The 19,185-nt window shown below is 38.0% G+C and overlaps 1 protein-coding gene across 1 annotated transcript in view; it reads left to right on the top strand.

Annotated features, from left to right (window-relative positions):
- TTC27 (tetratricopeptide repeat domain 27) overlaps positions 1–19,185 on the top strand; it is a 223,312-nt gene that overhangs the window by 81,431 nt on the left and 122,696 nt on the right. The window contains exon 9 of the mRNA XM_006882399.1: positions 17,838–17,951. Coding sequence (XP_006882461.1) covers positions 17,838–17,951 — 114 coding nt within the window. The remainder of the gene's footprint in view (positions 1–17,837; positions 17,952–19,185) is intronic.

Genomic DNA, 19,185 nt, shown 5'->3' with positions numbered 1-19,185 from the left:
AAAAAAAAGATCCATAGTTAATAGGATTTCTGTGAGTCATACTCAAATTGATGGCACTTAACAAACACCCAAGTATAGATTATAGTCTTACCTCTTTACCAGTGAGCATACTTTGTAGAATAAGTTGGTTAGGTTGATGCTCTTTCCTTTGAACTGGTTGTTAAATTATGAGATTAAAATTATAAAAAATGTGGCTTTTCTATTGAGACATTAAAGTACTATAATTTTATTTTCCTATCCTTAACACCCCACATTATCATTGATCCTGATGTCATGGGCTGCATTATGTTGCATTTAGTCTCTATAGTTGCCTCCTATCAGAAGGACTTTTTTTCAAGTGGATTTTCTCTAGCCAAACCAAAGATAAATGCATTCTTCAGTGATATTGTGTGGTCATATTTTCCATTCCTTCTTTAAAGCTTTTCGAATGTCTTTTTACAGGTTTTATTTTACTTTTATTGTTTAGCTCAAATGTTTTACTTGTCCTTCACAAAAAAGTCCTAAGCAAACCTCTTGTTCTCATGCCAGCATAGAAAACAGTCTTACTTTGTTGTTTTTCTTAGGAAAATATTTCTCACTTTGTTGTGGTAGCCTTTGGTACAACCTTCTTAAAACAAGACATTAACCCTAAAAAAGCAGCAGCATAAGCTACCGTTGTACTGGAACATTATTCTTGGTGACGAGCAGGGTTGGTAGGTTTGTGAATGTCTGTTAAAAGTGAGGGAACTCATTCTAGAGTTTATAGTAGACAACCTGTGAGGGGGTAAGAATTTTCCTGTTTAGGGAGAAAGAAATTTAAACCTAGGGAGGTTCAGATAGCTTTGCAAGGCCATGTAGCTAATCAGTGCTGAAGCCGGAATTCTGTTCACACTTTCCTGAGTTGGAGACTTTGTCATTATTTTAAAGTATTGCTTCCTAAGTGCTCTTTTATTCTGTTGGAATGATGCTCCTTTAATAAGATGAAGAACAAAAAAGAAGGTTGTGAGTGATAAGACCTTTTGTAAGAGAAATTCTTATTGAGAAAAATGTTTTGCCTTAAATGTTTTCTTAAAATAGAAAAAATTATTTTATATTGGTTTGCTTTAAAAGTTCATATACATTGTGTTTCACACTATCCTTCATTAACATTGTGTTTCATACAGTCACTCCCATTCATTTTATTTTATAAAATTAATCAACATTAAAATAGGCCCACCATTGCCCTGTTTTTCCAGAACTCTGCCAAATCTTCTCTATTTCCTTTACCCACCCCTGCCTCCACCTATCAAATTGTATGACCCTATGATTTCCACCCCCTGCACATCCTCACCCTTCTGCTCTTACCCTCCCTTCTTGTGTCTTCATACACATTTTATGAACTATCTTTCCATTTCTACAATAATGTCTTATAAGACTTAGTTCATTCAATTTAGTGCTCTCCAACCCCTCCCAAGTTTAGTAATTTTCTAAATCATTACTACTGTGTGCTGCATGGTATTCCATCATGTGAATATACTACAGATTTCGCTATCCATTTGTTTGTGGTTGGATATTTCGGCTGTTTCCATGTTCTTGTGATGGTGAGTAACGCTGCTATGAACACTGGTGTACAAATCTCTGTGTTTCAGTTCTAATTTTCTCAAGGTCTGTTCCAAAGCAGTGGAATAACTGGGTCATAGGGAATTTCTGTGTTCAGCTTTTGAGGAAATGCCAAATTGCCTTCCAGAGTGGTAGTACCATTTTACAATCCCACCAACAGTGTATGAGAGTTCCCATCTCTCCACTTTCTCTCCAACATTTATTGCTTGCTGTCCTGTAAAATAAACTTTGTCAGGGCTGCCTTTAACATTTCATTAGATCACAATTTATAACTACGTTTTTTAGAAAATAGTGTTAGACATTTTTTTATTAAGGTAAAATATTTAAAATAGGATTTGTGATTTTAACCATTTTCTAGTAGCTTAGTGCATTTAATTGTATTCACAATAGGTGTAACCTTCACTACCTTTCCATTACACCAAAAGAAACTCTCTACCCATTAAGCAGTAATTCTCAAATTTCATTTTCCCTAGCTGGTGGTAACTGCTAATCTCCTTATTTTCTTTATGCATTTTTCTCTTCTAGTGATCATTGCAGTATTTGTTCTTTTTTGCTTTTCTTATGTACTTAGCATAATATTTTCAAGATTCATCTGTGCTGTATTCGTGTGCTTTTCTCGGTATGGCTGAATACTTTCATTCTTTGTGCATACATTGTGTTTATTCATTAATTTGTTGATTGACAGTGGTCTTGTATTTATCTTTTTACTATTATAAATATAGTGCTGCAGTGAACATTGGTGTACAAGTGGTCGAGCCTCTCCTGTCAGGTCTTTTGGTTGTATATTCAGGTATAAAATTGCTAGGTTATATGGTTTTCTCTTTAAGAAACTTCCAAACTATTTTCCACAGTGGCTATAATGTTGTTATTCTTATGTGCTGTTGAGTTGCTTGTGACTCATAGCGACCCTATGTATATGTAACCTTATAATCTCACCAGCAATCAACGTGGGTCCCAATTTATCCGCATTTCATCAACACTTCTTTTCTTTTTTTAATTTTTAGTCTTTTAATAATTTTTAATTTTTTTTTTCTCTTGTTGTGTACTCAAGTTGGATCCAGCTGGAACAGAAGGAGATTGCCCCTCCTTCTCCAGTGGAGCATCAGGTGGACTCGAACTGTGTGCCTTTGGGATAGCAACCCAGCTTCCTGCCACTAGGCCACAAGAAGTCCCTTACTTCTTTACTAAATAATCATCCTCCTAAGAGTGAAATCTTATTGTGATTTTGATTATTTCCCTAGTGATGTATGTTAATGCTCTCTCATGTTTTCTTTATTTTTATAGATTGCTATCTGTTTAATTTGGGTTGTCTGTCCCTTGAGTTCCTTGTACATATCATTTACTAAAAACATCAAAGTTAGGATTTGCAAATATATTTCTCTCATTTCATAGGTTATATTTTTGCTTTCTGGATCATATATTTTGATGCTTAAAAATGTAAAAATTGTTTTTTTATAAAGTCCTCTTTATGTGTTTTTGCTTTTGCTGTCTTATCTAACAATCTGTTTCTAAATTAAGCTTATGAAAATGTATCCCTAATCCTCTTCTAAGAGTATTATGAATTAGTTCTAATGCTTAGGCTGCTAATTCCATATGAGTTAATTTTTGTATGGAGTGTTCTTCTGCATGTGGAAATCAAATTGTTTTAGCACCATTTGCTAAAGAGACTATTCTTTTCCCATTGAATGATGTTAGCACCCTTGTTAAAAAGAATTTGGCTGCAAGTGTATGAATTCATTTGTAAGTTCTACTCCACCAGAATGTATAATCTGTTTTTATTCCAGAACCATTGCTGTTTTTGTTAATGCTACCTTGTAGTACATTTATAAAAACTTAATTTTAATGAAAGTTTATGGAGACTTAGGGTTTCCAGTCACTCATTGTTGCACTTTTCTCCCTATTCCCTCCATTCACTCTTTTCCGTGAAAAGAAAAAGAAAAACTCTTTCACTGTTATGCAATCCCTCCCCCCAAGTTCCCTCCACTATGCAGCCTTCACTCTGGACTTCTGTAGTGACAATAATACCCAATCATATGTCCCTTTTAAGCAGTTCTCTCCCTCATCTGTTTCAATTCAGAAAGGAGATGTGAGTCTTCCTACTGTGTTGTTATGAATGATTATCGTTGTTATCTTGTAATTTTCACATGAATTTGAAAAAAAATTTTTATTCATACAAGTAGGATGATCTGGTGGTATATTGCATTATGTGTCAAGTACCCTGAGTGCTCTAGGTGAAAGATGGCAGTTTTCTATGGTTAAGATTTACAGTCATAGAAACCTGATGGAGAGTTTACCATGAATTGGAATTGACTCAGTGAGACATGGTCGAAACTTCTGTAGAGTTTGTTGAATCTGTAGATCAATTTGAGCACTATTACCATCTCACCAGTATTATGCAGCTAACCTAAAGGTACCTTTCTGGTAGTTTGGCTTCATCAGCAGTTTGTCGTCAGAAAGATGGGAATTCTCTTTCTTTGTGATTTACAGCCTTTGAAACTCATTGATGGTCAGCTGTGAATCTGTTATGACTCAAAGGCAATGAATTGAGTGATTCCATTTATTTAGGTCTTTTTTAATTTCTTTGAGCATTGCTTTATAGTTTTCCATATACAGGTGTTCTAGATAATGGTTATATCCAAAGAGGAGGAAGTAGATGATTTCTATAAACTTTTGCTGTTGGAAGTTGATTGAACATACAACCAAGATGTGTTAATAAAACTGGGTAACTGGAATGCAAAAGTTGGGAACAAGGAAGAAGGATTGGTGGCCGGGGAACACGGACTTGGTGACAGAAATGAGGTTGGAGATGGATGGAATGGTAGAATTTTGTACAATCAGTGACTTTTTCAGTAAATTTCAGGAAACACAGTGACTATACACACAGAATTCACCTGCCGGTCTGCATTGGAATTAGATTTGTGACAGGAATCATTGGAGAAGCTCAACATCAGCTGTGAAATCTCATATGTGTGTTCTAACGGAATCTAATGAAAATGAAATGAAATCCAGAAGAACCAAAGTTTGACCTTAAGTGTGTTCCACCTGAATTTCAAAACCATTGCAGGAACAGGTTTGAGGCCTTCTACAATGAGCTGTGGGAAAATAACAAGAATATCATCCATGAAAAATGTAAAAGGTTGTTACAAAGACAGAGGAAGAAGACAAGAACAAGGTTGATATCAGAAAAGACTCTGAATATTGCACTAAAGCACCATGAAGCCAAAGCAAAGGGATAAATCGGTACATAAAGGAGCTGAACAGATTTCAAAGGGCAATTCGGGAAAACAAAGCAAAATATTATAATGAAATGTGCAAAGAGCTGAAGTCAGGATATCAAAAGGGCCAAACTTGCTTGGTGCTTTTAAGCTAAAGAAACTGGAGAAAAAAAAATTCTAACCTTGAATTGCAATACTTAAAAATGCTATGGGCCAAATATGGAATGATGTAGGAAGCGTCAAAAGAAAATGGAAGAACACAGAGTCACTATATTAAAATAAATTGAGCGACACATAAAAATTTCGTGAAAGAACAATAGTGATGAAGGAGGAAGTTTAAGCTGCTCTGAAGGAATTGGCAAAAATCAAAGCCCTAGGAATTTATAGGATACTAGTTCAAACCTCGAGTTGCTGTAATCAAGGGTGCTTTGGGCAGAATATTAAATGATCCAGGAAATATTAAAAGAAGATGGAAAGAATATACTGAGTCACTATATCAAAAGGAATTGGCAGACACAGAAGAATTTCATGAAACAACATATGAACAAGAGCCTATGATGATGAAGGAAGAAGTCCAAGCTGCTTTGAAGGAACTAGGAAACTGCAGCCTCCAATATGGATTGAGGCTCAATGTCAAGAAGACAAAGATTTGCACAACTGGACCAATTGGCAGCATCAGGATGGATGGTGAAGAGATTGAGATTGTTCACAGCTTTAGTTTGCTTGGCTCCACAGTCAACACTTTAGGCACCAGTTGTTGTTTGTTGTTATGTGCCGTCGAGTTGCTTGCGACTCAAAGTGACCCTATGTACAACAGCTCTAAACTCTGCTCTGTCCTGTGCCAGTCTCATTGTCTCTGACACACTCATCCTGATTGCCCCAGTCACCAAATCAATCCATCTCCCAGAGGGCACCAGTAGCCAGGAAATTAAAAGACGTATTGCCATGGGAAAGTCTGCTGTTAGGGACCTCTCCAAAGTACTGAAGTGCAGTGGTGTCTCTCTGGAGACTAAGGTGCGTCTAATACAGGCCATGGTCTTTGCGATCACTTGTTATGCATCAGAGAGTTGGACAATGACTAAGGAGGATAGAAGGAGAATTGATGCCTTTGAGCTTTGGTACTGGAGAAGAGTATTGAGGTTACCATGGACAGGTAGGAAAACAAACAGATTCATCCTGGAAAGGGTTAAACCAGGTGGCTCCTTGGAGGCAAGGATTCTGAGGCTCCATCTAACATACTTTGGACATGTTTTAAGGAAGGACCGGTCCTCGGAGAGGGACATCATGCTTGGTAGGGTGGAGGGACATTGCAGGAGAGGAAGGCCCTGTATGAGTTGGATTGATTCAGTGACTGGGGTAATCGGGATGGATTTATCGGAGATGGTGCGATTGGCACAGGACAGAGCAGAGTTTAGGGCTGTTGTCCATAGGGTTGCTATGAGTTGCAAGTGACTTGACAGCACATAACACAACAACAGTTGACACGTTTCAACAAACAGCCCGGACAAATTCACCAGTTTGTGCCAAGAAATCTGGAGGACAACTACCTGGCCAACTGACTGGAAGAGATCTATATTTATTCCCATTCCAAAAAGAGGTAATCCTACAGAGTGGAAATTATCGAACAATATCATTAATACCATGCACAAGCAAGATCCTGTTGAAGATTTTTAAAAAACGACTGGAACAGTGCATCGACAGAGAACTGCCAGAAGTGTAAGCTGGCTTTAGAAGAGGCCAAGGCACTAGTGACATCATAGCTAATGTTAGATGCATCTTAGTTGAGAACAGAGGATACTAAGATATCTGGGTTTTGTTGATTAAACAAAGACATTTGACTGTGTGGATAACAACGAATTGTGGCTAACCTTGAAAGGAATGAAAATCACAGAACATTTAATTGTGCTCATACAAAATCTGTTCTTCATCCAGGAAGCAGACATCAGAACCTAGCAAAGAAATACTGCATGGCTTAAAATTTGCAAAAGAATGCATCAAGGATACAGCCTATTCCCATGCCTTTTAAATCTATATGCAAAATTAATTATTTGGGAGGCTGGACTTTATGAGGAAGAATGTGACATCAGGATTGGAAAAAGACTCATCAGTGACCTCCACTATACAAATGATACAACCTTGCTTGCTGAAACTGAAGAAGACCTGAAGTGCTTGCTACAGAAGATCAAGAACTGCAAGTTTTCAATATAGATTGAAGCTTAGCATGAAAAGAACAAAGATTCTCTGGGCAAATTGGCAGCACCATGGTAAATGGAGAAGAGATTGAGATTGTTAACAGTTTCAGCTTGCTTAGTTCCACAGTCAACATTCTTGGCACCAGCAGCCAGGAGATAAAAGAAGAATTGCATTGGGAAAATCTTCTGTCAGGAATTTCTTTGTAGTGCTAAAGAGCAACAGTGTCAGTCTAGAAACTAAGGTGCATCTAATCCACACCAACTGTTGTGCCTCAGAGAGTCTGGACAGTTACTAAGAATGGTAGAAGAATTGATGCCTTTGAGTTGTGCTGGAGAAGAATATTCAACATACCATAGACTGCCAAGAGAACTAACAAGTATGTCTTAGCCAGGGTGAAACCAAGCTGCTCCTTGGAGGCAAGTATTTTGAAGCACCATCTCACTTACTTTGGGCATGTTGCCGAGAGAGGACATTCCTTGGAGAAGGACATCATGCTTGGAAGAGTGGAGGGGCAGAGCAGACGAGGAAGACCCTATATAGGTTGGATTGACACAGTAATTGAAGTAATGGAGGCATGTGTTCCAGAGACAGTGAGATTGGCTTAGGATAGGGCAGTGTTTAAACTTATTGTAGATAGGGTCACTAGAAGTTGAAGGCAACTTGACAGCACATAACAGCAATGACAAGTATTTTGAATTTAAATAGAACTTAACTGTTCATGGCTTGCATTTGACTTTTGCATGTGATATTGTTCTCTGCAGTTTTGTTTAATTTGTTTATCTCTAGTAGTTTTTGTTTTTTTTTGTGGAAACTTGTGATTTTGTACATACAGAGTCATGCCATCTTTGAGAAAAAGGTGTTTTAGTTTTAGTTCTTACTTTCTAATTTGAATGCTTTTATCCACACTTTCCCCCCATGTTCATGCTCTCTGTTTCTTTCTCTGTCTCTGTATCTCCTTTGGTTAGAACTTTTAAGGCTGGGAGGGCAAGGACCTTGTTTGTGGTCTTTGCCCCTGTGTCTTTTGTCCTTCATGAATTCATTTAACACATCTCATTAAGACTTCATTGTTAGTCTCCTCCATTTCCTGTGCATCTTTTTGCCAGCTCCTTTTCTTGTATCCTTTTAATATAGCAGGTTTCTAAGTTTCTTTACTTGGTCTTCTTAAATTCTTTATTTCTCTGGATAATATCATCCCCTTAATGGATGCTATTTAACTGCCTTTTATGATTTAAATTACACAAGTTCATTTGGTCAGATGGTTTAAGAAATATGAAAATATTTTGGGGGGTTTAGTAGACAAAGTGTTCAAACTAGCTGTTGTTACTAAGGAATGACCTTGAGTCTGTGATTTACTTGTTGGTGTTTCATCTTCTGTTTTTTTGGTAAGGATCCATCTCATTATTAGTTGCCATCGAGTTAAGTATGACCCATAAGGCACTGTGAACAACGGATCTGAACCCTGACCTGACCTATGCCGTCCTTCACATCTCTGACACACTTGTATCCATTGCGACAGTCGCTGTGTCAATCCATCTAGTTGAGGATCTTTCTCTCTTTTGCTGACCCTCCACCTGTCCAAGCATGATGTCTCTCTCTAATGAATAGCTTCTCCTAGCACCATGCTTGAACTATAAGAGACAAAGTTTTTTCATCATTGCCTCCAAGGGGCATCCTGGCTGCACTTTTTTCAAGACGTATCTGTGTGTTTTGACAGCCCATGGGATATTCAGTACTCTTCTCAAACTAGATAATACAAATGAGTGATGTGAGGTATGTGAATAAAATTATTCAAGTATGAAATAGTTATAGTCCACTTAAGTGTTTCTTACCAACCATTAATGAAAATTTCGCATTATGAATGTATGTGACTGAAGACTAGTACTTCATTATCTTTGTCCAGCAGTTCTTTACCTTGGCTGAACTTTAAAATTACCTGGAATATATTTAAAAAACCTGATTCCCAGATCATGTTTTCAGAGATCTAGCTTGGTTGTTTTGGAGTGAAGTCAAGGCTCTGGTATTTTAAAAGCTTCCCTGGTTCTTTTTGAGTGACTAATTGCACTCTTAACTAGAATACTTTCTACATTTGACTTTAGAAACATTAAGGTGATGAAGGGCACACTCCTATTATACATGTGGTCAGTAGGCCTCTTTGCAGTGACCTTGCCAAAAGTTGTTTTTTGAAAAATCACAGACAAAATTCAAATCTAAATCAACATCAAAGAGATTTTAAATTGTGTTTATTTTGTCATGTAGTTGCTATTGTAACCATGATATATTTTGTCCCTGTTTTGTCACATGCATTTTATTAATAAAATTTATTATTAATAAATAAAATTTATTCTTAATTAAAACATACATATTATTTCCCACAACACTTATCTTCTTACTTAGAAGTTACTACGATAGTTTCATCATTGCCAAATGTAAAATATATTTTCTGCTGAGAGATGAGCCTCTTCATTTGGAAGCCATCCAAAATATAACTGGAGATGAGCTCACCCCTCCAAGTAGCCATAGTAGCTCCTGAAAGGCAAGCATGGTAAAACCAATGTGCTCATTAGAGGCAAGGATAGTGCAACTTTATTTCATAGTTTGGGCATGTTGTCAGAAAGGGCTAGTTCTTGGAACAGGTGGTTGTTGTTATGTGCCGTTGAGTCACTTGCATAGCAACCCTGTGTACAACAGCCCTAAAACCTGCTCTTTTCTGTGCCAATCGCACTGTCTCTGACACACCCATCCCGATTATCCCAGTCACTGAATCAGTCCACCTCATAGAGGGTCTTCCCCTTCTGTGTCATCCCTCCACCCTCCCAAGCATGATGTCCCTCTCTAAGGACCTGTCTCTCCTTACAACATGTCCAAAGTATGTCAGACGAAGCCTCAGAATTCTTGCCTCCAAGGAGCAGCCTGGTCTAACCCTCTCCAGGTTGAATCTGTTTGTTTTCTTGGCAGTCCAGGGTACATTCAATACTCTTCTCCAGCACCACAGCTCAAAGGCATCAATTCTCCTTCTATCCTTTTTAGTTACTGTCCAACTCTCTGATGCATAACAAATGATTGCAAAGACCATGGCCTGTATCAGACACACCTTAGTCTCCAGAGAGACACGATTGCTCTTCAGTAAATTGGAGAGGGCCCTAACAGCAGACTTTCCCATCGCAATACGTTTTTTGATTTCCTGGCTACTGGTGCCAAGAGTGTTGACTGTGGAGCCAAGCATACTAAAGTTGTTAACAATCTCAATCTCTTCACCATCCATCCTGATGCTACCAATTGGTCCAGTGGTGAGAATCTTTGTCTTCTTGACATTGAGCTTCAATCCATACTGACGGCTGTAGTCCTTGACCCTCTGCAGCAAGTATTTTAGGTCCTCCTCAGTTTGGAAAAGATAGACGTCAGAAAAAGAGAGGAAGGACCCTCAACGAGATATATTGACACAGTGATGGAAACAGTAGACTTTGTCCCACATATGTTGGTTGTGTTTTTCATGTGGTACAGTTTCTGGAAAAGGACATGATGCTTAGAAATGTGGAAAGTTAGAAAAGGAAAGGAAGTTCTTCAACAAGATAGATTGACACAGTGACTGTAGCTGTGGGATTGAGCACAGCTCAGATTGTAAGATGGCATAGAATTGATAGGCAAGGTTTCTATCATTTGTACTTTGACTCACTGTGAGTCACGGTAGACTTGAAGGTACCCATTAACTGTGCTGAGGAATGACATTATGTTCATTTTCTTAAAAAATATTTTTGAAATCTACTCTGAAATAGTGCTGTCAGTGATGAGATAATTTTTATATACATACATACATACAAGAAAGACTTGCTAATATGTCTATCATTTAAATTTACATACCATCTACTAAAGCCAAAGTTGGAGAAAATGAGAATTTCTACTAACTTCTACATTTTGAAATTGACCAAACATGTATTGAAAATAATTGATGCTGAATGGATGCAGAAGTTGGTAATTAAGGAGATTCGTTGAATAATTTATTCAAGAAAGATTAGTGCAGAGCTTGTTTTTAGGAGGTAGAGTTTGAAACTGTTTCAAATACCTAACTTTATCATCTCTGACATTAAATATTCCTCACTCCTTCAGTCCTGTTTCTTTTGTCCATGTATTTGGGTTCTGTAATTCAGTGCAACATCTTACAGAAATTCACATAACCTCGAGGAATGGCCCATGCAGTTGTGGAGGCCGACAGGTCCCAGTTCAGGTTTTAGCCTGGACAGTTTGGTCAAACCATGTGACTGCAAGGCCCAATGGCCTGGCTCTCCAGGAGGCTGCAGGAGATGGTTTGCAGAACAACTTTATCAAGTTAGACGCAATATCCAGAGCAGTTAGAGGGTCAAAGCATCTAAGAACTTTCCTTTATATAGGTTCTCTGGGATGTGAGTCATACCTCTAAAATATCTAAGGATGGTTATTTGAGCCATAACCTCTAGTAATATGGGGATTCAAGATCATTCCATCCCAGTGCGGTAACCAGCTCATTCCACTTCCAGTGGAGTCCTGAGTACAGACAAAATGTCTAGGACAGTACAGCATACAATGAGACAGACAGTATGACTAAAAAGGGCATATTGCTTAATTCAAAGCAGCATACATTATTGGAAAATATGGACTTAATGATGGGAACAGTGCTGGAGATTTTTGATAGAATTTGTATTACCAATGATTTATTCATTGCAAATAATTTTTTTTATTGTATTTTATTATTTTTGTGTGTGTACCGTCAAATCAGATCCGACTGGTACAGGAGGAGATTGCTCCTCCTTTTCCAGCAGAGCATCTGGTGGATTCGAACCATGTACCTCTGGGATTGCAGTGCAGCTTCTTACCACTAAGCCAGCAAATAATTTTTATTTTTAAAAAAAGATAAGATGATGATTTATTCCATGCAAATACAGTTTTTAAAAAAACCACAACATACATATCTGTACCTTAATGTGCAGCAATCAAATCAACCAACTACAGCTGTGGAAAGAAACACAGGAGATGTTCAGTATCACCAGTCACAACAAGGCCAGTGGCTTACTGCAGATTAGACCACCCATTGCTCGTGTGCCAACTCAGACAAAAGCTGGTGTAAGTGATAACAGAGCCATACAGGCTAAAATATGACCTTAAGTATATCTCATCTGAATTTAGAGGTCATCTTAAAAATAAATTTCACATACTCAGAACCAGTGATCCAAGACCAGATAAGCTATCGGAGAATATTATATATGAAGAGGGCAAAAGGTCATTGAAAAATATAAAAACAGATGTCAGAAGAGACTCTGAAACTTGCCTTTGAACATGCTATTGTCATTATTTTAGGTGCCATCAAGTCAAGTACCACTCATAGTAACCCTGTGAGTAACAGATCTGAACCCTGCCCTGTCCGTGTCATCCTCATCATATTTGCAATGCTAAGGCTCACTCTTCTAAGCACTTTATTAATCATCTTGTTGGAAATGACTGATCTTGTTGGGTATGAAGGTTGTTGACTGGATCCAAGTGAGATGAAATGATTGACAGTTTCTTTTTTCCATCTATTGTTGAGTTGCCTGTTGGCCCAGCAGCAGGGATTTTTGGTTGTGTTGATACTAAGATGTAATCCATACTAAAGGCTGTCGACCTTGAATGTAGAGATGCTAAAGGAAAAGGAAGTTGTTGTTAGGTGCTGTCGAGTTGAGTATGACTCATAGCGACCCTGGGAACAAAAGATCTGAACCCAATCCTGTCCTGCACCATTCTCACACTTAGTGATAATACAACAGCTCATTGTAGCAGTCACCTTGTCTATCCACCTGGTTAAGGTCTTCTCCTTCGTTGACCCTCCACCTTTCCCCAATATCATGTTCCTCCAAACGAATATGTCCAAAGTATGTGAAGCTAAGCCTCATCATTTTTGCCTTATCATCTCCAACACATATGAGTTTGTTCTCTTGGCCATCCATGGGATGTTCAATGCTCTTCTCCAACACCGTAGCTCAAAGGCATCAATTCTTTTTCTGTCATCCTTATTCACTGTCCAGGTCTCAGATGCATAGCTAATAATTGGAAAGACTATGGCTTGAATCAGCACCTTAGTCCTCATACTGACATCATTACTCCTCAATAATTTGGAAAGGTCCCTAACTGCAGATTTTCCCAGTGCGATGTGTCTCCTTATTTCCTGCCTGCTCGTATTAAGGGTGTTAATTGTGGAGCTTGGCAAGATGAAGCTGTTAACACTTTCAATCTCCTCTCCATCCATCTTGAAACTGCCTTTTGGTCCAGTGGTAAAAATCTTTGTTTTCTTGATAATGAGATACAATCTGAATACTGAAGGCTGCATTCCTTGGTCTTCTGCAACAAGTGCTTTAAATCCTCCTCACTTTTCAGCAAGTAAGGTTTTGTTATCTGCATAATGCAAGTTATTGATGAGTCTCCTGCCAATCCTGATGCCACATTCCTCTTTACAGAGTCCAGCTTTTTGGAAAATTTGCTCAGCATATAGACTGAACAGATATGGAGATAGAATACATTCCTGATAAACTCCCTTCCCAATTCCAAATCATGTAGCGATCGCTTGCTCTGTTCACACAACACTCTCCTGATCCAGGTATAGGTTCTTCATGAGCACAATCAAGTGCTCTGGGATTCCCATTCTTCTCAGTGTCAGCCGCAACTTAGCATGATCCACATAGTCAAACACTCTTACCCAGTCAATACATCAAAAATAGACATTCATCTGGTATTCCTTACTTTGAGCCAGGATCTATCTGACATCAGCAATGATATCCTTGGTGCCACAGCCTCTTCTAAATCCAGCTTGAACTTCTGGAAATTCCCTGTCTTTGTACTGTTCCATTTCTCAAAGCTGAAAGAACTGAACAACAAATTTAAACCTTGTGTCATAATACTGAAAAATGCTATGGACAGTATTTTGAATGACCCAGAAAGAATCAAAAGAAGATGGAGGGAATATACAGAGCCACTGTACCAGAAAGAATTGATTGACACTGAAACAGTTCAGGAAGTACCATATGAACAGGAGCGAATGGTGATGAATGAGAAAGTGGAAGCTGCATTGAAGGCACTGGCAAAATATAAGGCTTCAGAAATTGATAGGATACCAATTGACTTGTTTCAATTAACAGATACAGTCTTGGATGCACTCACTGGTCTATGCCAGGAAATTTGAAGGACGGCTGTCTGGCCAGTGGTTTGGAAGAGGTCTGTATTTTTTTCCATTCCCAAGAAGAGTGATCCAACTGAATGTGGAGATTATTGAACAATATCATTGCTAACACATGCAAGGAAAATACTGCTGAATAGAATTTAAAAATGGCAAAATGAAGAAGTAATGAAATAATAGACCTGAGCAGAAGATTTATTTCAAAGGGCTCCTCAAGAAGATAGAGTAGACCATTATAATGAAATATAATGTAAGGATAAATTAGAGTCAAACATTATAATGAAATATAATGTAAGGATAAGATACAGTAGAACATTGTAATGAAATATAACAATGACTGAGGATGACAGAAGAAGAATTGATGCCTTTGAGTGTGCTTTGACTTGGAGAAGATTATTGAACATACCATGTGGACCACCAAGAGAATAAATAGATCTGTCTTGGAGAGGCGGAAGCCATGTTTCTCTTTGGGGGCATGTGGCCAGGAGGGGCTGGTACTTGGAGAAGGACATCATGCTTGGAAGGGTGGAGGGACAGTGCAAGAGAGGAAGACCCCAGATGAGATGGATTGACAAGATACCGGGGGCAATGGAATGGAATTAGATATGTAGAAGTCAGTGAGACTGGCTCAGGACAGGGCTGGCTTCAGGGCTGTTTTCCATAGGGTCACGAGGAGTCACGGGTGACTCAATGGCACTTAAAAACAACAGTGAAACCTAGAGTGAAAAAAAAGTGATAAATGTGTTCAGCATTTGTCAAGCTGAAAGAAATTACAAGAAGAAGAAGAGGAAGAAGAAGAAGAAGAGGAAGAGGAAGAAGAAGAAAAATTCAAGCCTAGACTTGTAATAGTAAAGGATTCTGTGGCAAAATATTGATTGATGCAGGAAGCATCTAAAGAAGATGGTAGGAACAGTGAGTGCAGAAGACCAGTGTGTCATGCAAACCTCAACCTCAATAACTGAGGCCAGAAGAAGTAGATGGGGCCCAGCTACCACTCCTGACCACTCATAAAGAAATCATATTACATGGCCCTGGATTAAATGGGAGAAAAATACGAACAAAACTCAAAACCAGAAATGATCAAGCTTCATAGTCTTGACAGAGACCAGTGGAAACCCTGACTCTGACTCACTTTTCAATTCTAGAATTAATCTCACCCCTCTGACTCACTTTTCGTGTAAACAGCAGACATGCTGATGAGGTGAACAGTTACACTAGGGAATTGCTTCATAGAGCAGTCAACTCTACAAGACCAAAAGAGCAACATTAGCCCTGGAATAAAATTCAGAAGACACAGGAAGAGGTAAAATAGAAGTAGAAATCACTGGAAGAAATGTACATTTTATATTTAATATTATGCAACAAAATATATATGAATTGTTGAAAGGAAATCGAATTTGCTTTGTAAACTTTCCCTCACATCACAGTTAAAATGAATGGGGAGGGGAAAGGATCATCATGAAGGGAATATAGAGTCCCTGTACCAGAAGTAATTTATCATTGCTCAGCCATTTCAAGATACAGTGGATTTCCAGCAATCAATGCTAATGAAGGAAGAGAAGTCCAAGCTTCTCTGAAGGTATTGGCAGAAACTAAGGCTCCAGGGATTGATGGAATAGGATTGAGATGTTCTAACAGAAGTATGCAGGTTGGATGTGCACACACCTCTATGCCAAGAAATTTGGAAAACAGCTACTTGGCTAATCTACTGTAAGAAATTTTTATTTATGCCTCTCCCAAAGAATGGTAATCCAACAAATGTAAATTCCCAAACAATATCATTAATATCACATGCAGGTAAAATATTCATGAAGAAAATTTAAGAAATGTTTGGAGTAGTGTAGTGACAGGGAATGGGCAGAAATTCAAGCTGGATTTGGAAGAGGATATGTTATGATGTACATCATTGCTGTTTTCTGATGGGTGTTAGCTGAAAACTGAGACTGTCAGACATGTTTACTTATTTTTTCTGACTCTGCAAACCCATTCAACTGGGTGAATCATATTATTAATAGCTTTGTGAAGACCAGAAAGTCTAGAACACTTGGTTTTGTTCATTAGGAACCTGTTGCAAGAATGGTTATAAGAAGTAACCATTAAAAGAGATGAATAGTATACTGCATGGTTTAAAATGAGGAAAAATGTCTATCAGGGACATCATGCCTGGAAAGGTAGAGGGTCAGCAAAAGAGAAGATGACCCTCAACAAGATAGATAAACACAATGATGACAGTCATGGGCATGGGTATGTCAGAAATGATGATGTTGGCATAGGATAGGACAGGGATCCGATCCTTTGTTCATAGGGCCACTATGAGTAGTCCTTAACTCAGTGGTACATAACAGCATTCTGTCTATATGCTGAGCACGTAATATGAAGATGAGCATGACATCAAGATTTGAGGCAGAATTATTAACTACCTATTATATATATTGATTATGCAACCTTGCTCCCAGATATGAAGTGTTTAAAGATTATAGCCTTCACTGTGGATGACACTTCAGTATAAAAGAAATCTTCACAACTGGACTAATAGACTCTCTTGATAAATGGAAGGAAAAAAATTGACATTATCAGGATTATCTTTTAGTGGATTCTGAGACCATCCAAGACCATGGAAGCATCTATTAATAAATCAAATAACACACTATCCTAGGCATATAGGTTACAAAGAATTGCTTCAAAGTACTAAAAGTAAAGATAAGCCTTGGAGGACCAAGGAGCACCTTACCTATGATATTTTCAGTTTCCTCCTAAGCATGTGAACGTTGTGCAATAAATAAGGAAGACTCAGGAACCAGTGATGCCTTTGAATTGATGCTTTTGAGCTGATCATGGGGAGGAAATAAAACCATAATGCTCTTTAGTAGCAAGGATGGCAAGACTCCATCTCACATTCTTTGGCCATTTCTTTTTTAATTTTTTTTTTTTTTGCCATTTCATCAGGAAGTACCAATCCTTGGAGAATGACCTCATGTTTGGTAAAGTAGATGGTCAGCCAAGAAAGGCAAAGACTGTCAGCAAGATGGATTGACAGTGACTGCTACAATGACTTCGCATCCAGCAGGAGTTTTGAGCATGTTATTAGAACTAGGCTGTGTTTAGCTGAATTGGGTTGAGTCAGAACCAATGTGTTGGCACTTATTAGCCACAGAAACACAGCTGTTTCTAAGGAGCCCTGCTGATGCAATGTTTAAGTGCTTTACTACTAACTGAAAGGTTGGTGGTTTTTAAAAGATACCAAGTTATGCATAATTTATTTTGGATAATTTATTATGGATGACTTAAATTTGTTTCAAATTTGAGCAATCCAGTGTTTATATGAACTTTATCATCTCAAAATAGTGTAATCCATGAGGCCAAAAAAGTTATTTACAATAAGCTCTGTTTAGTAATTTTGTCTGGAAGAGATTCTTCTTTATTTTTCTTTAAGTGATTTGTTCTTTAGAACTAGATCACCTGGTTGAAATAATGGCTCCTTCCTTGTAAATGAACATGTTTTTTTTTAAAAAAAGATTTTAAAATGCATGCTATATTACTTTTCATTGAGAAAAATGAAGTTGTGCATTTAGATGTGATCAGACACTGTTAGAAGAATTAGTTTTTCTGTTTAAAGTTGAATCACCTCACTTACCCCTTCTTATATGGCCTTTTTCTACCCCTTTCTCTTCCGTTAGTGTTTGCTTTCACAACCAAAGTTCTGGGCCATTCAGACATCAGCTTTGATCCTCCGGACGAAACTTGAGAGAGGAAGCACACGCCGAGTGGAACGAGCAATGAGACAGACACAGGTAGGAATTAATGTGACCATTTTTGCTTTTCTTCTACCCATTCTTATCAATAAACATACATGTGTATTAGGAATTTAAAATAGGGAATGGTTTTGTTTTACTCAGATACTTTAGTAATAAAGTGTAGATTCCAGAGTTTAACTTCCTGCTTCTAAAGCCAAACTTTGTCATTTAGTAGCTCTGTGGCCACAGTATTTTAACTCTCTAATCTTCCTTTTCCTCATCTGTACGAGGCTGTGGAATGAGAAATATCTTTACTGATGTCAAGTTGATTTTGACAGAAAGCAGAGAATGTTTACTTGCGTTTTAGTGATTATGCAGAGGGATTTGACTGTGTTCTTGTTCTTGTTAAATGCCATCGAGTCATAGGCAGTTCATAGCGACCCTATGAACGAAAGACCTGAACACTTGTGTAACTTTCTTTATTCCTCCAAGTTCATAGGGTTTCCATAGGCAGGCATTTATGGAAGTGGATGCCACTCCTGCTTCTAAGCTTGTTTTAATCGGGGAGCTCCACCAAATACTGTCCACCATTGGTAACCAATACCACATTTGGCACAGCAGGGTCACAGTGTTCAGCATCACAGCAACCACGAGTTACTCTGTACAGTAAATAGACAGACCAGAACTATACCACCTAGAAGAATGTTTGACCAAAAACAATTGAAAGCAGGCCTGAGGGATGCAGATTAAAATCACCCACCTTTGGTTTGGTAGCAACACTTTCTGTCCATTAGGTCAACTGAGCTCTCTCTATGTTGTTGTTAAATGCTGTCGAGTCATAGGCATGTGTAGATCATTGTAAATTATGGATAGCAGAAGAATTTGAATTTCTAAACACATAACTGTGAAACTTGCACATTGTTCCAGAAATAGTCATTTGAGTAGAACATGGTGATACCGCATAGTTTAAAATTAGGAAATGTGTCTGTCAGGGTTGTATTTTTTCTCCATACCTATTCAGTTTGTATCCTATACAAATAATTTAAGAAACTGACTGACGTGAAGAAGAATGTGGCATAAAGATTGAAGGAAGACTCATCAACAACTTCCATGTGATAAAATGATAAAATCTTACTTGCTAAAAATGAAGACGACCTGAAGCACTCACTGCGAAAAATCAAAGGTTACAGCCTGCAATATAAATTACATCTCAACATCATGAAAACAGAAATCCTCACCATTAGACCATGTTGTTGTTGTTGTTATGTGCCGTCGAGTCGTTTTCGACTCA

This window comes from Elephantulus edwardii, unplaced genomic scaffold (assembly GCF_000299155.1).
Source record: "Elephantulus edwardii isolate Elephantulus edwardi_28Jun2011 unplaced genomic scaffold, EleEdw1.0 scaffold00019, whole genome shotgun sequence".
Classification (NCBI taxonomy): domain Eukaryota; kingdom Metazoa; phylum Chordata; class Mammalia; order Macroscelidea; family Macroscelididae; genus Elephantulus; species Elephantulus edwardii.
This window is presented reverse-complemented; position numbering and strand designations above follow the sequence as displayed.